The sequence below is a fragment of the Phoca vitulina genome, unplaced genomic scaffold, assembly GCF_004348235.1.
Source record: "Phoca vitulina isolate PV1807 unplaced genomic scaffold, GSC_HSeal_1.0 scaffold3, whole genome shotgun sequence".
Lineage (NCBI taxonomy): Eukaryota > Metazoa > Chordata > Mammalia > Carnivora > Phocidae > Phoca > Phoca vitulina.
The window spans coordinates 80,994,349-81,012,972 of record NW_022589706.1 but is presented as its reverse complement, the minus strand read 5'-3'; the positions used below and the strand labels follow the sequence as shown (position 1 = coordinate 81,012,972).

The 18,624-nt window shown below is 34.9% G+C and overlaps 1 protein-coding gene across 3 annotated transcripts in view; it reads left to right on the top strand.

Annotated features, from left to right (window-relative positions):
- The window catches only part of PPA2 (inorganic pyrophosphatase 2), an 86,306-nt gene that overhangs the window by 53,915 nt on the left and 13,767 nt on the right, over nt 1-18,624 (top strand). For all 3 annotated transcript variants that reach the window (XM_032400937.1, XM_032400935.1, XM_032400934.1), the window contains 3 exons: nt 1,843-1,970; nt 4,385-4,470; nt 11,794-11,863. In XM_032400937.1, coding sequence (XP_032256828.1) covers nt 1,843-1,970; nt 4,385-4,470; nt 11,794-11,863 — 284 coding nt within the window. The remainder of the gene's footprint in view (nt 1-1,842; nt 1,971-4,384; nt 4,471-11,793; nt 11,864-18,624) is intronic.

Below are 18,624 nucleotides of genomic sequence, written 5' to 3'. Positions count from 1 at the left end.
GACCTAAGATACAATGTATAATACTAAAAAGATCTTAGTCTTTAGAATTCACTATCTTAAACCTCTTCCATTACTTAAAAAGTATGTATTGACTATGATTAATAGATAGGTGTGCCCTGTGTTCAGTTTCAAGTGATTATTTTTTCCCTTAGTTGTAATATTTCTGTTTCCCCCAGAATAACTTGAGATAGATGTGTGGCCCATTGATGTATTTAAAAATTTTTAATTTGATTGCCTTAAGGCAGCATACTCAATCTTCCATTTGCCATGGTTTCTGCCATTCTTATGCTGTCTGCCTTATCACACTCATTTCACTTACGTGAAACATCTGGCTTCTGGAGACATATGAAACTATTACTAAACCTTAGCAGGCAAAAGGCAAGCACAACAAGCAAGAGCATAATTCCCGTCTAACTCATGCCTGCAAAATGCTTACCTCTCCCTATCATGCCCAGTGAGTGGGGATTCCCATGAGACTTGGATGAGCAAGTCTGAAACCAGTGATCTTTGAATTATCCCAATGCATTGTGTCATCTATTTTTAGTTACAAGTTTCTAATTTTTCAAGTGCTGTCAAGTCCGTTATGTTGCGCATAAAGGACTATGCTAAATTTCCCATAAGTCACAGTCTTGTGGAGAGTAAAGATTTCTAGTTTTAACGAGTTATTCCTCATACATTTTTTGAATTGATATTTATTGGAAAGGATACATTCTTTGGAGACCTCTTGGGGAAGGGCCTGTTATTAATATAGTAGTATTTCCTATTATATTTAAATGAATCTCCTCAAAATGTGATGGTTGAGCTGTTTTTGTGGTAATAGAACTTAAAAATAAATCCTGGAAATCATTACAGAATTTGAAATGAAAAGCTGAACCATCCAGATATCACTCTGTTTAAAATTGCCCTGTTTGCATTCTCTTTTGTACTCTGCTTTATTTTTCTTCATCAGGCTTTTACCACTTAACATTTATATTTGTTTCTCTATTTGTTATCTGTCTCTTCTTACTATATAAACCATGAAAGTAGGGGCTTATTTCCGTTTACTGTTCTACTTCATTGCTTCGAACAATGTCTGACACAGAATGAGAAACTAAGTATTTGGTGTGTAAGTGTGTAAAACCCTTCTCATCTGACTTTAGTATATTCTCTTCTGGGGACTGTCCTCTCCATCTTATCTTTAGTGGTCCTTTAGCTTAATATTTCTGAAACACAGATCCTGATGTAACTTACCTTACTCTAAGCCCTCGATTGCTCACAGAATGACATCAATCCTTAAGCATATCTCACTTAATCTTACTACATTGCTATTTGTCTCTTTCCTTTAATTAGACCTCTGAGCTCCTTGAGGAAAAGAACTTTGTTGTCTTCATCTGCTTATTCCCTGTGCCTAACATAGTATCTGAAGGTGCTTAAGAAATGTTTGTAGAATGAAGGAGTAATATTTTACATATGAAAAAAATCTCAAGTCCAGAGGTGGTATGATACATGTTGATGATTATGCTGCACGTTAGCTGCAGAGGTGGATTCCCTCAGTCCAGTGCTCTACCACACAATGAAGGGGGGGAAATCGGAGGGGGAGACGAACCATGAGAGACTATGGACTCTGAGAAACAAACTGAGGGTTTTAGAGGGGAGGGGGATGGGGGTATGGGTTAGCCTGGTGATGAGTATTAAAGAAGGCACGTACTGAATGGAGCACTGGGTGTTACACGCAAACAATGAATCATGGAACACTACATCAAAAACTAATGATGTAATGTATGGTGATTAACATAACATAATAAAAAAAAAAAGAATGAATTTCAGTTTTTAACAAAAAGTATTTTGTTTCTTCCCTTGCAGATATCGATGATGTTAAGAAATACAAACCAGGTTACTTGGAAGCTACGCTTAATTGGTTTAGATTTTATAAGGTGCCAGAAGGAAAACCAGAAAACCAGTTTGCTTTTAATGGAGAATTCAAGAACAAGGTGAAGATGATAATCTTTATTTTAAAACGTACCTTGTGATACTGGTACGATACTTCTTTTAGTTTGGGGGGTTTCTTATGTGAATATTTATATATAACATGGTAACAAAAGTGCTTTATACTGACTTTAAGGACATTATTTTATCATACATATTTAAAAGGATTTTTTTTCAGGAGATCTAAGTGAATTAAAAAGTTTGATACATATATATATATTCATCTCTTTATCTATTGACATCTCCCTCATCTCAGAAAATGAAGTACTTATTTACTCCTTCATTTTCTGTCCTTCATTTTCAGTCTAACTCTGCAAATTGTGTATGAAGAAGAAGCTTCCATTTCCTATTCTGGAGAGGAAAAAGTTACTTACTTTACTTAATGTAAATCCAGAGGGGCTTCCCCCTTAAAAGTTCGTTCTACCATGACTGACGTAAGCTGCTTAACAAATAAGAAAACACTTGAATTATCTTACTGTCATAGGATTTTTCTAATAGAATACCACAGAGTTACCATGAAGTGTCTCTAATATGACACAAATGGAGAAAATGGGCCAAAGACATCAAGTCTAAGTCATGGAATATTTTTTTAAAGTTAATACCACTATATAAATTACACATTATACACCAACACTTAAGTGGGTACTAATAAGTAAAGTATGTTTTATAAGTAAAATAAGCCATGTTAATGGAAACTTAAAAATTATAATATCTTGCTATGTAAGAATTTATTGCTTGACCTAGTATTTTTGAAAAGGCACATTCAAAGAATCCTTAAGATCTTGAGGGCTTTGTCTAAGATTTATTAAATGTAGATATAAAACTATTATTTTCAAATAGATACTCTTACTTAAAAATAAAGTATTGAAAATTTATAAGATAAATTATTTTTTATCTTTTTCCTGTAAAAAATGTTATATTTTATAGTTTATGTTTGAACTTTTGTGGCTCCTTATTTCCTGAGGGTAAGATTGCTAAATCATGAATTTATAGAGTGAGGTGGTTTGGGGGTGGTTGTTTTTTTGTTTTGTTTTGTTTTCTTTTGCTTGATTTTGATAAACATTAATTTTTTTCTGAATGAAGACTAGATCATTGATAGAACCTGGTTTCGGAACATAATCGTCTTATGCATTGCTTTTTACCACTTCTGTTTAAAACACAGTGCCTAACTCAGGAAAATTAAGTTCTATCTCTTCACCATGTTTGAAAAGATGACTCCTGTGCTATCTAGATTTTTCCTGCTGACCCCTTTAAGCAAGTGGAAAAGTGATTCTAAATATTCATAATTATCTGAATGATTTGGTTAAAAATCTTTCCTTATATTATCCAGACAATAAATTGGCTTTTTTGTCCCATTTCTTTTTTTTTTTTTTTTTCCTGTTCAGACATCTTGGCTCTTTCCATAGTTTGGCTGTTGTGGTTTTTGTCCCATTTCTTAAGTGGAACTCCCCAGCACCACTTCATTGAACCATACTCAGGCAACAATAGAGCTGAGAGAACGTTCTTTTTTTCAGAAGTAAATTTCTCATTACGTCTTGGTTCCCAAGATTCTTTATTTTCTTCATTTCTTACCATATGTGTTTAGTTGTCATTGAAGGAGAAAGGAGGTAGTATGAATTGGTTAATATATAAGGACTCTCCTTAAGGAAAACTAGCAACATTTGGGGGGGGGAATCAAAAGAATTTGCTGCTTTGGAATAACAAAGCAGGTGTTCCTTTAGATATGTATCTAGCAAGAGGCATGTATTGTTGATTTTGCATTTTGGGACACAGTATGAATTTATACTAAGAAAAAATTTGAGAATGTGTAAGAGGTTTACTTAGACAGTGGATATTCTAGAATGATTATACAGTTAGACTGCAGTTTTGATGATGATGAAATTAATAGGTATAAGCGTACTTACAGGCAAGGGACTGGACTAAGCACTTTGCATACAACTTACTTATCCTTTCAACAGCTGGATAATTTTAAATCAGGTGTTGGCAGCTTTTTCTGTAAAGTACCAAATAGTAAATATTTTAGACTTTGTCGGCCGTATGGTCTCTGTCACAACTACCACCTCTGCCATTGTAGTGCTAAAGCAGTCATAGGCCATGCACAAATGAATGGGCATGACTGTGTTCAGTAAAACCTTATTTACAGAAGCGTGGTGAGCTAGATTTGGCCTGTTGGCCCTGGTTTGCCAACCCCAAATTACATTATCTCCATTACCTTCTATTAAAGATGAAGAAGTTAAGACTAGTGAGATTAAGTAACTTGCTCAAAAGTCACACAGCTGATAAAAAAGGATGCCAGAATTTATACTCAGGTTTGCCTAACTCCAGAGCTCATATTCTTAAAAATAAACTGTCATAGTGAGAATAGTTCCATGCAAGTATAATGATGTGATCTTTATGTCTGTTTTTGGTTTGGAACTAGGCTTTTGCTCTTGAAGTTATTAAATCTACTCATGAATGTTGGAAAACATTGCTTATGAAGAAGTGTGATGGAGGGGCTATAAATTGGTAAGAATTTGTCTTTCTGTGTAATGTTATTTTATTATTAATGGTACTAAACAGCCATATTATGCTAGTCACGTCTGATTTTTTTTTTTAAAGAGTTGCAATTTTTTTTTTTTTCATTTAAAGAGTGCTTATGGAAAGCAATACCAAGTGCTGGACACTGTGAAACTAGGGATTGACATGGTCCCTTTTCCCAAGGGATTTATAGTTTAGTGGGGGATACTGTTGAGTAAACAGGCATTTTAATTATAATACATTGTAATATGTGCAAAGATGGGGTAAAAAAAATTAGTGATTTTTCAGTATGCAAATGGTTATTTTGTTTATGTGTAACTAGCACATCATTTCTTGATGAAATAGTAATAAGCCTTTTTTCCAGCATGATCTGGATCACTAGCTGATTGATGAAAGGGAATCAAATGGTAGTGACATACATAACTCAAACATTGTATTCCTATTTTTTTTTAATTTTTTTTTTTAAGATTTTATTTATTTATTTGACAGAGAGAGACATAGCGAAAGAGGGAACACAAGCAGGAGGGGTGGGAGAGGGAGAAGCAGGCTTCCCGCTGAGCAGGGAGCCTGATGCGGGGCTCCATCCCAGGACCCTGGGATCATGACCTGAGCCGAAGGCAGATGCTCAACTGACTGAGCCACTCAGGCGCCCCTGTATTCCTATTTTAGAACATTTAAATGTACGTTTATTTATTCCTCTTTGGATATAGTGCTAAGACCTTTTCTATATAGGTTCTAAATAAATTATATATATTCTAACAAAATATAGAATAGAACACCAAGATAAGATCCTCTAATCCTTAAACCGCTTACAGTTAAAAACTCATATAGATTTTTAGGTTCTTTTTTCTAAACCTTTTTTACAGTTTTCTTTGACACCAAGTTATTATAGTGAGTCACCTTTATTGAGGCTTTTTAGCCTTAGTAGTTTTAGAGCCTACTTATAGAACCTACTCTCTTTCCACACTCCCTTCTTTGATGAGCATAATTACTGCTTAAATTATGAAATAGTAACAAGGGCAACTCACATAAACAGGTTTAGAAACAAAAACAGTGGGCTCTGATAAGCCTGACTGTAGGAAGCAAACACAGATTCTATAGCGTACTACCCAACTTCATTGTCCCCTTCTCTGAATCAGGAGAAATTGGGAAGCTATTCACTCTCCAACAAATACTGATTTGAGGGTCTTCTGCTGGGGACTGTGCTGGTATTAGGATTATTGCTGTGACTACAATAAATAGAGTCCCTGCCCTTTTGGAGCATGAAGTCTGGGAATCAAGAAAGACATTAAAGAAATCACTAGAATAGGGGTGTGTGGGTGGCTCATTCGGTTAAGCAACTCTTGATTTCAGCTGAGGTCATGATCTCAGGGTTATGAGATCAAGCCCCATGTCAGGCTCTGCGCTGAGCATGGAGCCTGCTTGAGATTCTCTCCCTCTGCCCCCCCCCCCCGCCCCCCGCTCGCATGCTCTCTCTCTTAAAAAAAAGAAAAAGAAATGATTAGCGTAATCAGGCAGAGTAAGTAATTAGTCTAAAGAAATATTTTATCCATGTCATCAAGAGGGTCATCTTGCCTACAACACAAATGCTTGCTTGGGCATTATACCTTCAGATTCTGTTCTCTTGTAAGTTCAAGTAATACTGTCAGTTCGTTGATCTTCTCCTTTCCCCTTACCTCTTATGCAGACCACTCTTTTTTTCAGCATAGTCTTAAAATTTAGGTGGTTGTTTCTAATTTAAATAATACAATTTATTAACAAAACTGGATATAACTGAATGCCTTCTAGTTCTGACTATCCTAGTAATTAGTAGACCTAGGTATTCTTTATGATATTCTAAGATAGTCTAAGTGAGCTATTCATGTGGTGAGCTCCTCTAAAAAGAAGGGGTCTCTCGGTGTCCAAAGAAGTATTTGCTTGCTGTTTGCTTTCGTCTTCTTCCTTATGGTACTTTCTGAAAAGCTTTTGCAGTCCTTGAAGGGTTTATATGTTTTCCAGGTTCCTCAGCTACACAGCTAGAGACTATTGCTTTGGTTAGTTTTTCTATCGCTTGATGTCATTCCTTTCATGCTGAGTCTAATTATCTTTACTCTGAGGGTAACTTTATTTGTACTCTCTGGAGTCATTTTTCTGTAGCCTCCTAGGTAATGATAAGGATTATGTTAACAGTAAGAATTGCGATTTATTGAACTTTGTACTATCTTTGAAGTGTTTAATATGTGTTATCTAATTAATACTCACAAGAGTCCTGTAAGATACGTATCATTATCTCCATTTTACACATGAGGAAATTGAGACCACATAGAGATTAGGTGATCTGTCTAAGGTCACACCGAGTGGTAGAGCCAGGATTTAAGCCAGATTCCAAACTTACTCTCTTACCAGCTATATTCTACCTCTATCTTTTTAAAGAAATACTACTAAATAATTTTTTTAGCTTAAAAATTTTCAGGACATAAGTTTCTGGGCATAAATTTTATGCATCTAGATACTTTAAAGTCAGAATCTTCAGATTTTAACTCGTTTTGTCCATTTTCTTATTTTTATCACTACTTGATTTGTAAAAATATATTCATAGTAGTAAAGTTTTTATTTCCTTTGTCTTAGTAAATTGCTTCTTTCTCTTAATTCCTTAAAATATACACTGTTAGTGATTAACAACCTCCCCCTTCCTTTTTAGCCTGTTTTCCCTACTCAGTTGAGTTTAGGTCCACATTTCTTTTTTCTTTTTTCACAGCATTTCTCTCAAATCACGTATAGTGTGTTGTAATTACCTAGGAAAACTTGGAAAATTCAAGTGCATTGTCTTCTTCTTTAAACCTAGTGAATTAGGATCTCTGAGGAGTAGGGTCTAAGCATCTGTATGTTTTAAAGCTTCCTATATAGGTGCTTCTGATAAGCCTCTCTGCTTAAGAACTGTAAAGTCCCAACTTCTAATAGAAGAGCAAACAAGTCTTCTAGGATTTGGCCCCTGCTACCTGTCTGCCCTCATTTTCCATCACTTTTTGCCTCTTACTTCAGTTCCAACAAGTTAGAAACACTTGTCACCCCACAAACACCATGCTCTGATTAACTTCCAGGCCATTCATGCTGTTTCCTCTGCCATGATTGTCTTCTCATTTCTTGAACTCGATAACTTACTCCTCTTTTTGAGACTTAGTTTTGACTTCGCATTCTCTAGGAAGCTTTCCCTCAGACTAGCCTCGTGCTAGCTGGCATGCCAGGACACTGCGTTTCTTGCTCCCTGTGAACTTCTGTCATTGCATTTACCAGTTACTAACTGCTTGGTTTTTGAATTTGTCTCCTCTTCTGGAACATAAGCTTCTCCAAAGCAGATGAATAAAGCTACCTTATTCATCTTTATATTCCTTATGCCTGACATGTGGTAGCCACCCAGTAAATACCTGTTGGAGTAAATTGTTGACTAATATTTTAAAACCAACAGGTATTTGTTGTTTCTCAAATCTAGTGCAACTCTTCTGCTTCCAGGATCCCTGCATGTATTAAATTCTGTAATTGATACTTTGAGTAGTCTCTTTATGTTGTTATTTTTATTCTTTTTTGCCATTGCTTAGTATTTACTCTGAAAGCTGCATATTCTTTTAACAGAGAGAATTTGATTATTTCTATTCTTCCCTAAGGTAACTTTCCACTATGTTGTAGGAAAAATAGACTTTTTACCATTTGAGTTTTACTGTCCAGCTCCTTTTGGTCTTTCTTCCACCATGGCTTATTTATCTACCTTATTTTTAAGAAATCAGAAATGTACTCTTCGTTGTGCCAGGTTATTTTATTTCCCTAACCATTATTTATTCAGACCCATCTGTTTTCCAAACTTTTCAAGTTTTGATGGATTCCCAGATGCACTTCTAGAGCGTCTGAGTTTTTTAATTTAATTTTTCATTCAGTTTTAATTCAGTTTTACTTTATTTAATTCAGTTACTTGTCATTTACTCGTAAGTTGTTTTATATTGCAACTGTTTTCTTGTTTAATGTACTCTATATAGTACTGTCAGAATTATCTTTGACAAATATAAATGTGATTGTCATTTTTGCTTAAAAATGTCTTGTGGCTCCCTTTGATCTTGGAATATAATCCAGCTCTTCTATATGTTAAACTACTTTTCCAGCCTCATGTTCTGTCCCCTCCTATCTCATTGTCTTTCCTCCGTGAATGCCTGTTCATTCTTCAAGAAGCAGTTCTGCAACGAATTTTTATTTCTTTTGGGCAGGATTACCTATACTCTCAGATGATTGCTGTATACTCCTCTGTGTAGAACTTGGAGTGTTTTATTATTTTTTTATGCTTTAAATTGAGTTTGTATCTGAGCACTTAGTGACAGGACTTGACACATAGTAGTTTACACATGCTTACTGAATAACTGTATATATTACATATATACAAATATGTCTTCCAAATTGTGTAGGTCTTAAAAGTGTTTCTTTTTACCTTTCTCGTGGAAGGTGTACTTGATCTATGTATGGAGAATTCCAGTTCTTTTAGCTTTCTATAGGTTTACTTCAACGTTACTTTTCTTCTGTAAACTCTGGAGGCTGTGGTCCAAAATCATTGTCATTCTTATCTCCTTAAATTTTTTCTCTCCTTTTTTCTTGACTACTTTGCTTTAGAATGAAAAGCCTTGGCAAATCTATATCCTGGACACTGTCTTTGAGGATTCTCATGACTTTGATTTGAGATTGTCTTGAAGAAAATAATTTTCTCTTTACTAAAACGTTCCATATTGTTCGCCTTGTAAATTTCATGTGTCTATTATTTGCAGGTAATTTTTTATTTCTATATCTTTTTATTTAGTCAGTTATTTTGCATCTATTATGTATCTATTAATACACCTTTTTATTATTTTTAAATGCAGTTTGGTTTGTCATCCACAACATTTTTGGTATTGCTGATCATCTAATGTCATGTCTGCTTATTTTGGTCAGCAAGATTGTGTATAGGCTATATAATGTTTGTAACTTTAGAACAAAATATTTAGTATCTTATTATAAAAAGGAAAGCAGCACATTCTCCCTAGTCCTTATTTTAAATCTCATTTATAATAGACACCTTCACCTTAGTCATCCTTCCTTTAAATGATTACACTGCTTCTCCTCTTGCAGGCCATAGTCATAGTTTAAGACTAAAAAGAACCCTAAATATTATAACCTGCACAGGGGCTCCATCATTCAATATTGTATCCCCAGCATCTAGACATGTCCCTAACATTTAGTATAAGAATAATTTTTTGAATCAATAAATATGAATCAGTATTAACTATTTTTACGTAAGGGCCAATTTAGAGAAAATAAAAATGTTTCCTGAGAACATGTCTTCAAACATTTAAAGTACATTAAATCCTGAGGGAAATATATTACAACCCAGATTGTATAGTTTATTTAACTAAAAGGATGTCGATAAGGAAGTTGGCACTGTTTTTTAGCTAACAAAGTGCTAATAGAAGAACCGATTGGAGAAAAAGTAAACAAGAGGCTTTGTGATCTCTCATCTTTATATTGGTGTGTCTTGCAAGAATTTCTTAAGTCTATTTGTATATACCTTACATTTCATTCTTGAAACAGCCATTACTAATAATTTGTCCAAGGTGAAAACGGCAGAGCCTCTTGGCTTTCCTCAGTTACATTGGTTACTTGTTGAGATATTTTACTGGAGATATTTAAAAAGTTACTCAGAATTTTAAAAATTTACATTGTTGGCTTTAATATTGACTCTTTTCTCCCATATCTGTTGATGGTTTGCTTTGTCGTAAGGGGCAGAGGGTTATTTTAGAAATGGGTTATCAGATTTAACATAAAATACCAGATACCCAGTTAAATCTAAGTTTCAGAGCAATATGCCTTTTTAACATAAATGTCTCATGCAATATTTGAGACATACTTATACTAAAAAATAGTTTGATCTTATTTGAAATACAAATTTAATTGGGTATTCTGTATTTTATCTGGCAGCCCTATTTAGAGAAGACTCCCCTGTTCTCTTACCATCATTTTCCCAGAATTTCCAAGGTATGTTTTACTTTGGTTTAGTTATAATGTTAAAAACATTGTATATGGCATATTTAGCATACACCATGTTTTCCTTAGAGGACTAGCACTTAAGACTTCGCAGTGTCTAATTTTTTGCCTTGTTCTTTTAAAATTTAGGTTTGACATTCTTTAGGGAAACATCTGACTTATAAGGCCTTACCTTTTTCAGTTTTTAGCCTACTTAAATATGGGCTGTGGAAGAGAGAATACAAAATAGTATTAAAGATATTATGCCAACTTGCATCAAATATTATTCATGCCAAGAATGAAAATAAATCCCACATTGTGAGTCTGGATAGAAAGCAGAACAGCCACTTAACTGTAATTGCTATTACCCAATGTCTGATTACAGACAGATATAATTACAAAGATAAATAAATAACTAGACAGATCTTTTTATCAATATATCCCAAAATATTTCACAAAAGCCATTATGAAAATGCATTTGATAATATATATCTCTTAAGTCTACTTGGAGGGCAAGTATGTGTGTGTGTGTGTATGTGGGTTTCATCTTCTTTAGGGATCTGCTAATTACTTTTTCCTTTGGCTTTAACTCCTCTGCTGCCTCTTTCTGTATCCATTTTAATCTGATTTCTTTGATGAAATTTTTAAAAATCTTTCTTAATATGTTTGGGAGGAATGATGCCTCTGCTTTCATCCAGGAAGTAGGAAATACACAATGGGCGACATGCTTGTGGAGACAGCCTGTCATTCCCCATTGTGTGGGAAGGCTTTGACCATAGAAGGGGCTCCTGCCTACGCCTTCCTGACCTTCCCTCCTGTAAGAAAACCGAGTTTGCATATTCATGTGCTTTCCTCTCACCACTCTTGGTTTGCCTAGCCTTCCACACCTGTCTGAGAAAGAGCTACCATAGCATCTTTCCCTGGCCAGCTACAGTGTTCATCACCTCACTTAGATGAAAATTCTTCCTTAGAGTCATCATTCCGTGGGTCAGGTTTGGTTTTTCTTTTCCTCACTAAAGGCGAAGTGTAGTTGTGGTGTACAGTCTTTTATATACCAGGAGATTATTTAGATTTGTATACTATTATTTAAATTTTAAAAAAATTCTAGAATGTGCAGTGCTGTGGAGCACTATATTTATAACTTTGCCTGCAAGAATGTACAAATATCTCAGTTTATATTCATTCAGGTCCTTTTTCACTGGATTTCTACATTCAACATGGAGTATTTGGAGTTGGTTTCCTTTTTTGGTAATTGCTTCTTTTTTATCCCAATTAATAATACTGTCTTTTCCTCTCCAGCACAAACGTGCAGGTATGTGACAGCCCTTTCCATTGCACTCAAGAGGAAGCAAGATCAATAGTTGAACTGGTAAGGGGCAAATATTCAAAGCATCCTTTAATCTTACAAATGTCACAGGGAAATCTAGCAGAAATTCTGAAAAATCTAGCAATGAAATGTATCAAGTCTTTTGGGAAGCATAGTTAAAAAAATAACATTAGAATCTATTTTTTTTTAATCTGGAGAATTGAAAATCTTTTCGTTGAATTTTTAAATTCTGTTTTCTAAAGTACATTAACCACATTGGGGCACCTAGGTGGCTCAGTTGGTTTAAGTGTCCAACTCTTGCCTTCAGCTCAGGTCATGATCTCCTGGTCATGGCTTTGTGCTCAGCAGGGAGTCTGTTTGAGGATTCTCTCTCTCCCTCTGCCCCTCACCCCCACTCATGTTCTCTCTCTCAAAAACAATTTAAAAAATACCCTTAAGGTATATTAACCACTTAACTAATTTCATATGAAGCTACTTTTGTTAAAATCACCAATTTATTGTTTATATGTATTTACTCTCCTTGTACTGTCCTGTTCCCATGAGTGACCCACCATCCATTGTCAAAATTATGATTGGCTGCTGGTGCATGTGCATTTTGCCTCAAGAAAAATGGAAGAAGACTATTTCTCCTTTTTTTCCCCATTTATAGGCTGTCTTGCAAGCTTTCCTTCTAGCTAAGATGATATCCTTGGATTTTTACATATCTTAGTGATAAGGCTGCCTGGAGGCAACTGAATTTATTAGGAAATTAATGCTTGATTTGGAGACTACTAAATAAGAAAATTCATATTCAGATAATCAGGTAATGTTGCTATATAAAGTGTGTTCAGGATTGGTCATAGCCTAGAAATCCCATTTATAAATTAAGCTTTTTCTTTTTAATCTTAAACTAATTATGAAATTGAAACTAGTGAATTTAGATCTTTACTTCAGGAACAATGAAAATGTTTACTCACTGTGGCTGCTTTGAATTTTTTTCCCCACTAATTCATCAGCTGTTGAATTAGTACCTGCTGTGTGTGGTAAGATTCTAGGTACTGGGCATGCAGTATTAAAGAAGAGACAAGAAAAACCTCTGCCCTTATGTAGCTAACATTCTAGTTGGGAAAATGGATAATAAATACAAGGAAAATATATACAGCTGACCCCGAACAATGCAGGGGGTTAGGGGTGCTGAGCCCCCTGCATAGTCGAAAATCCATGTATAACTTTTGACTCCCCCAAAACTTAACTACTACTGATAACATAGTTAGTTCACACATGCTTTGTACGTTATATGAATTATATATTGTGTTATTACAATAAAGTAAACTAGAGAAAAGAAAATGTTACTAAGAAAATCATAAGGAAAATAAATACATTTGGTATTGTACTGTATTTATTGAAAAAAATCTACTTATAAGTGGACTTGCACAGTTCAAACCCCTATTGTTCAAGGATCAACTGTAGTGTGTCTGAACGCAATAAATGCTATTATGAAAAATGGGCAGGGCAGAGGGGATGAAGTGCCAGGAGTGGGATTAGAGTTGTAGTTACTAAAAAGGGAGTCAGGGGCAGCCTCACTAGGAGAAGACTGACATGAGTCAAGATTTGTAGAAGGTAAGAGTATTAGCCAAGTGAAGGAAAAGCATCCCAGGCCACAGTCCCAAAGGCCATGAGACAAGAGGATGCCTGACATGTTCAAGAAATACCCAAGGAAACACAGTGACTGGTGGAGTAGAGAGAGTCTAGGGGAGACAGGAGGAGGTGAGATCAGAAATGTTTGGATCTGAGGGGTGGAAGCGGTGGCAAATTATTATGAAAGACCCTGTAAAATAGTCTGTAAAGACTGTCTTAAGAAATTTGTTTCTTATTCTGAATGAGATACGGAACCACGAGCTAGTTTTAAGCAGAGGAGTAATTGACTTAGATTTTGACAAGATTACTCTGGCTGCAGTGATGAAAACAGATTATAGGGAGGTAGGGAAGATCAGGGAAGCCATTATTCGTTAATGCAGGGTACAATATCAGTTTATTTTCCCCAAGTTTTCAGTTTTGTATATATGTAGGTTATATTCTGAACTTAGTTCTCATCAATATTTATTATTCTTTAAGGAGAAAAAGGAAAACAAAAAACTTTTTATCTTTGCCCAAGTAGTCTCTCGCTAATCTCAGATTAAGACTATTCCATTTTAGTTTGGAATTTATAAATAATAGGTATAATAGATTCTTGTCTTAAAATTAGCTACAAGATTAAAGTTTCTATCTTACATCCTGTTTTTTATTTGCCTCCTATCATATTAGTAGGAAAATAATCCTCTTGGAAAAAAGAATAATTGGAGGACATGGATGTGATTTAGATAGTTAGATCTGAGGTAAGATTAGAATTCAGAAACATTAATATCCAGCTTTAATTACTTGGTGTGGTAACTTTGTTGTGCTTCATAATCATGAAGAAAGTGCTAAACTGATTATTCAGAAAATCCAGATGCAGAGAAATCAGTCCTTCTTCACTACTTCTAATGGAGCATATCGTATATGGGATTTCACCATTTAAAATGTGTAAGTTGAAGAATTGCTCTATTTGCAGCATCTAGTGATTCAGGAACCCAGATTAGATAATACTTTCTTGTGAAAATTTTACTAACTTAAAATAACGAAGTTCTTTGTAGTCAGAGTATTTTGACTTGGCATTTCATCTCTTCAGAACTACACTGAGATGTTTGAATCAAAATTATTCAGGTATATATTCCCAGATCTCTCTGTTTTGCTATATACTGAGCATTGCATTGATGTCAAAGTACTATTAGTTTTTGTTTGCCCTTTGGTTGCTCAAAATAACTTAAGACATTGAAGTTATCCATCAAACTTGTTCACATTCTGACCACATCAGTCCTGGGATTATGTAGAATCAAATTATAACCCCAGAGTTTATTAGTGGGCTTTATTAGAGTGAGTGAATGCATTCTAACAAGTTTAATCAACAAGATCTATATTGATAGAATACTCAGGATGAGTTGATTAGGTGAGATTTTAGGATAAATTAACTGCTTTGGCAAATGGATACTTTTAAAATACAAAAAGAAAAAACATGGATTAAACTTTTGAGTGATTAATAGAACTGTTACAGGAAGCATATACTTGTGAATATGTATTGATGAAAGCGCAATTAAGTGTAAGTAGCATTGAGATATTAAGAAAAAAATCATTAAGTAGTTACCTGACAATATGTGCAGGTCATAGGAAGAATATTGTCATTATAACCAAGAAAAATAAAATAAAAGCCGACAGCCTGATGAGTATTATTTGGAAGCATGTGAGAAACAAAACAGAAAATAGCTATAGAAGTAATTTGTCATGCATAGGTCAGGTCTTAAGAAGGATAGTGGATCTGAAGAGGATAAGGAGAATTGAAATGATCAAAAGAATTATGGGATTTTGTTTTGGATGTAGATGTTTGAATTATTTACAATCATGAAAGGCAAGGCTGTGTCAAAAGCAAGACTTGTGCAGATCTCAACACACTGGGGATCCACAGAGGCAGAGAGCACTGCCCTGTTACTCTGGGAGTCGGACCACAGCGTGGGTCTCTGGCAACAAGAGTAACAGTCTGTAATAGTTCAACCAGAGGACCACCTAATTACATGTCTGGGGATATTGTGTCTTTTTTTTTTTTTTTTAACTTATATGTAACTTTAGAGCCAGAAAATATGGGACTTTGCAATTCTTGAGGATGGTGTGACTAGAAATTGGAGCTTTATTTCCAGGAGCAAGATTCAGAGCATTTATAGGGAACAAAAAATGTGTGTTTGTGTAGGTATGTGCACGCATTATGTGATTTGCCTTCCAGATATATTAATTGCTATTGATGACAATTTATTTGACTACTGGGATTTAAGATGCTACTTTTAGGATCCTCTACTGTATGTAAATATTTTTTGAAAATATGTTGAGTCGATTGAAACAAAGTTTATAAGCTTAATCTTATAGACATATGTAATTAGAGAATGCATCGTTTTTTCTAGTACATGTGGACACTTCCAAAAATTGAGTATTAGTCCACAAAAAGAGTTGCAAAAAAAAAAAAAAAAGCCCAAGAGTTGATGTCATGGAGACAACATTCTCTTGTCTATAGTATAATAAAGTTTACTTATCACTTATGAAAATATTAAAAGAAAAAACCCCAAACCCATATGTTTGGAAACTAAAAACACTTCTGAATAAGTTATACCACAACAAAACAAATTGTAAGGAATCATAAAATCCTTAAAATTGAGTGACAGCTGGGTTGCTATATGTCAAAACTTCCATAATGCAGCAAAAACAGTTTTTGAGAGCAGTAAAATGATATAGCAGAAATGAAAACTGAGAGGCCAGATTCTGAACTCAACAGTTACTCGTTCTTTTTATCTTTTAACATAAGAAAGATAATTACAAAGAGTAGAGCAATTTATTTTATTTTTTTTAGTCGGGGGAGGGACAGAGGGGGAGGGAGAGAGAATCTTAAGCAGGCTCCACACCCAGCACGGAGCCTGACACAGGGCTCCATCTCACGACCCTGAGATCATGACCTGAGCGGAAATCAGGAGTCAGACGCTTAACTGACTGAGCCACCCATGCGCCCCTACAGCAAATGTTTAATGAAAGAAAACAGATAATGGCAAGGATCAATTAAAACAAAAGCTAGGTTTCTTTTTTTAAGAATAATAAAATAGACAAAACTATTACAGGAAGGATGAAAGAGAAAGCACAAATGAAAATGTCAAGAATTAAAGACATAATTATGGACATAGGAGATATTTAAATAATTAGAAGGGAATACTGTGAGATGCTTTTGGCAATACCTTTCTAAACACAGATGAACTGACAATTTTGTTTAAAATATAAATTACCAATATTAAATCAAGAATAAATGGAAAAGTACGAATAGGGAAGTACAGCATAATGAATTTTTTAAAAAATAGAAGATGAATATACATAATCATGAAAATGGCCTTTTCTCTCATATTAATTAATGAAGTCACTTGATTTTTAATCAGGATCCTACTAAGGTTTTTGATTGAACTTGACAGGATGATCCTAAAATTTATCTGGCGTAGTAAAGCCCGGGAATAACCTAAAAAGAATTGATAAATTTAAATGAAGTTTAAAAAAAAACAAAACTGTAAACAGTTACAAGATACCATAAAATGAGGTAAAACATAAGCCATTGATTGGGAGAAGATATTGCATATATTTCTGCATATAAATGACAGAAGATTTAACAACTTATTCAGATCAACAAGAAAAAGATAACCTCGTAGGAAAAAAAAATGGCCAAACAATATAAATGGACAGTTCACAAAAGAGGATACTTAAATGGCCAGTAAACGTGAAAATTTGCTGTATCTCACCAATAATCAGTGAGATCAAACTAAGACACAATAGGGGCACCTGGGTGGCTCAGTCGTTAAGCATCTGCCTTCAGCTCAGGTCATGATCTCAGGGTCCTGGGATGGAGCCCCGCATCGGGCTCCCTGCTCAGCGGGAGGCCTGCTTCTCCCTCTCCCGCTCCCCCTGCTTGCATTCCCTCTCTCGCTGTGTCTCTCTCTCTGTCAAATAAATAAAATCTTAAAAAACAAAACAAAAAAAAAACTAAGACACAATATAATTTCGTAGTTACCATGTTGGCAAACGTGTAGAAGTCTGATTTTCCAGGTGTTTTTAAGCAAGTGGGGAAAGGAGACCTCTCATATTTGTTGATATGTTTGATGGGAGTATAAATTGACACAACTACTTTAAAGAGCAATTAAGTAATTGTAAGTAAAGTTGAAGATACTTAGAATCCACTACTCAGAAATTGCTCTTCTAAGTACACATGTGTGTTTATGTGATCAGACATGGCAAAATTGGAAACTGACTAAAGTCTATGGATAAGAGCTGGGTAAATAAACTATGGTAAATTTATGTGGTGGAATGCTGTGCCACAGGCAAAATATGGAAATTGGAACTGTGTGACTCTACATGGGTAAAACCTGAAAGTGCAGTGTCGGGCAGAAAAAGCTTTTGCAGCAAGACATTGTGCATAGTATGCAAAACACCCAAAGCAGTACCATATATTTTTATGGGTACAAACTGATAATGGTGTTCACATTTTAGAAACATAAATAAGAACAGTAAGCACCAGGGCGCCTGGGTGGCTCAGTTGGTTAAGTGACTGCCTTCGGCTCAGGTCATGATCCTGGAGTCCGGGATCGAGTCCTGCATTGGGCTCCCTGCTCAGCAGGGAGTCTGCTTCTCCCTCTGACCCTCACCCCTCTCATGCTCTCTCTCTCATTCTCTCTCTCAAATAAATAAAAAAAATCTTTTTAAAAAAAAAAAAAAAAAGAACAGTAAGCACCAGTGTCAGCATGGTGGTTACAGGTTACTTCTGAGAAGGGAAATAAATACAATTTTAATTTCTGATGAGTAGGGAGAAAAAGAGACTTCTGTAAAGTTTCTGAAATAACAACGTTAACTCTTTTAAAAGTGTAGGGAGTAGGTATGTGTTATAATTGTCTCTGCATTTTCTGCATGTTTGAAGTATTCATAATTAAAAAATTTGAACACCTAGGAAAACAACAGAGAGAATTAGTAAAACCAAAAGCTAGTTCGTGAAATGATCAATAAAATTGCTACCTCTTTAGCCAGAATGATCAGGAAAGAAAAGAAAGAAGACAAATTTTCAGCATCAGGAGTGAGAAAAGTGACATCCCTGCTGATTCTACAGTTATTAGGAGAACAATAGGAAAATCTATGAAAAACTTCATACCAGTAAATTTGACAACTTGGATGAAATGGACAGA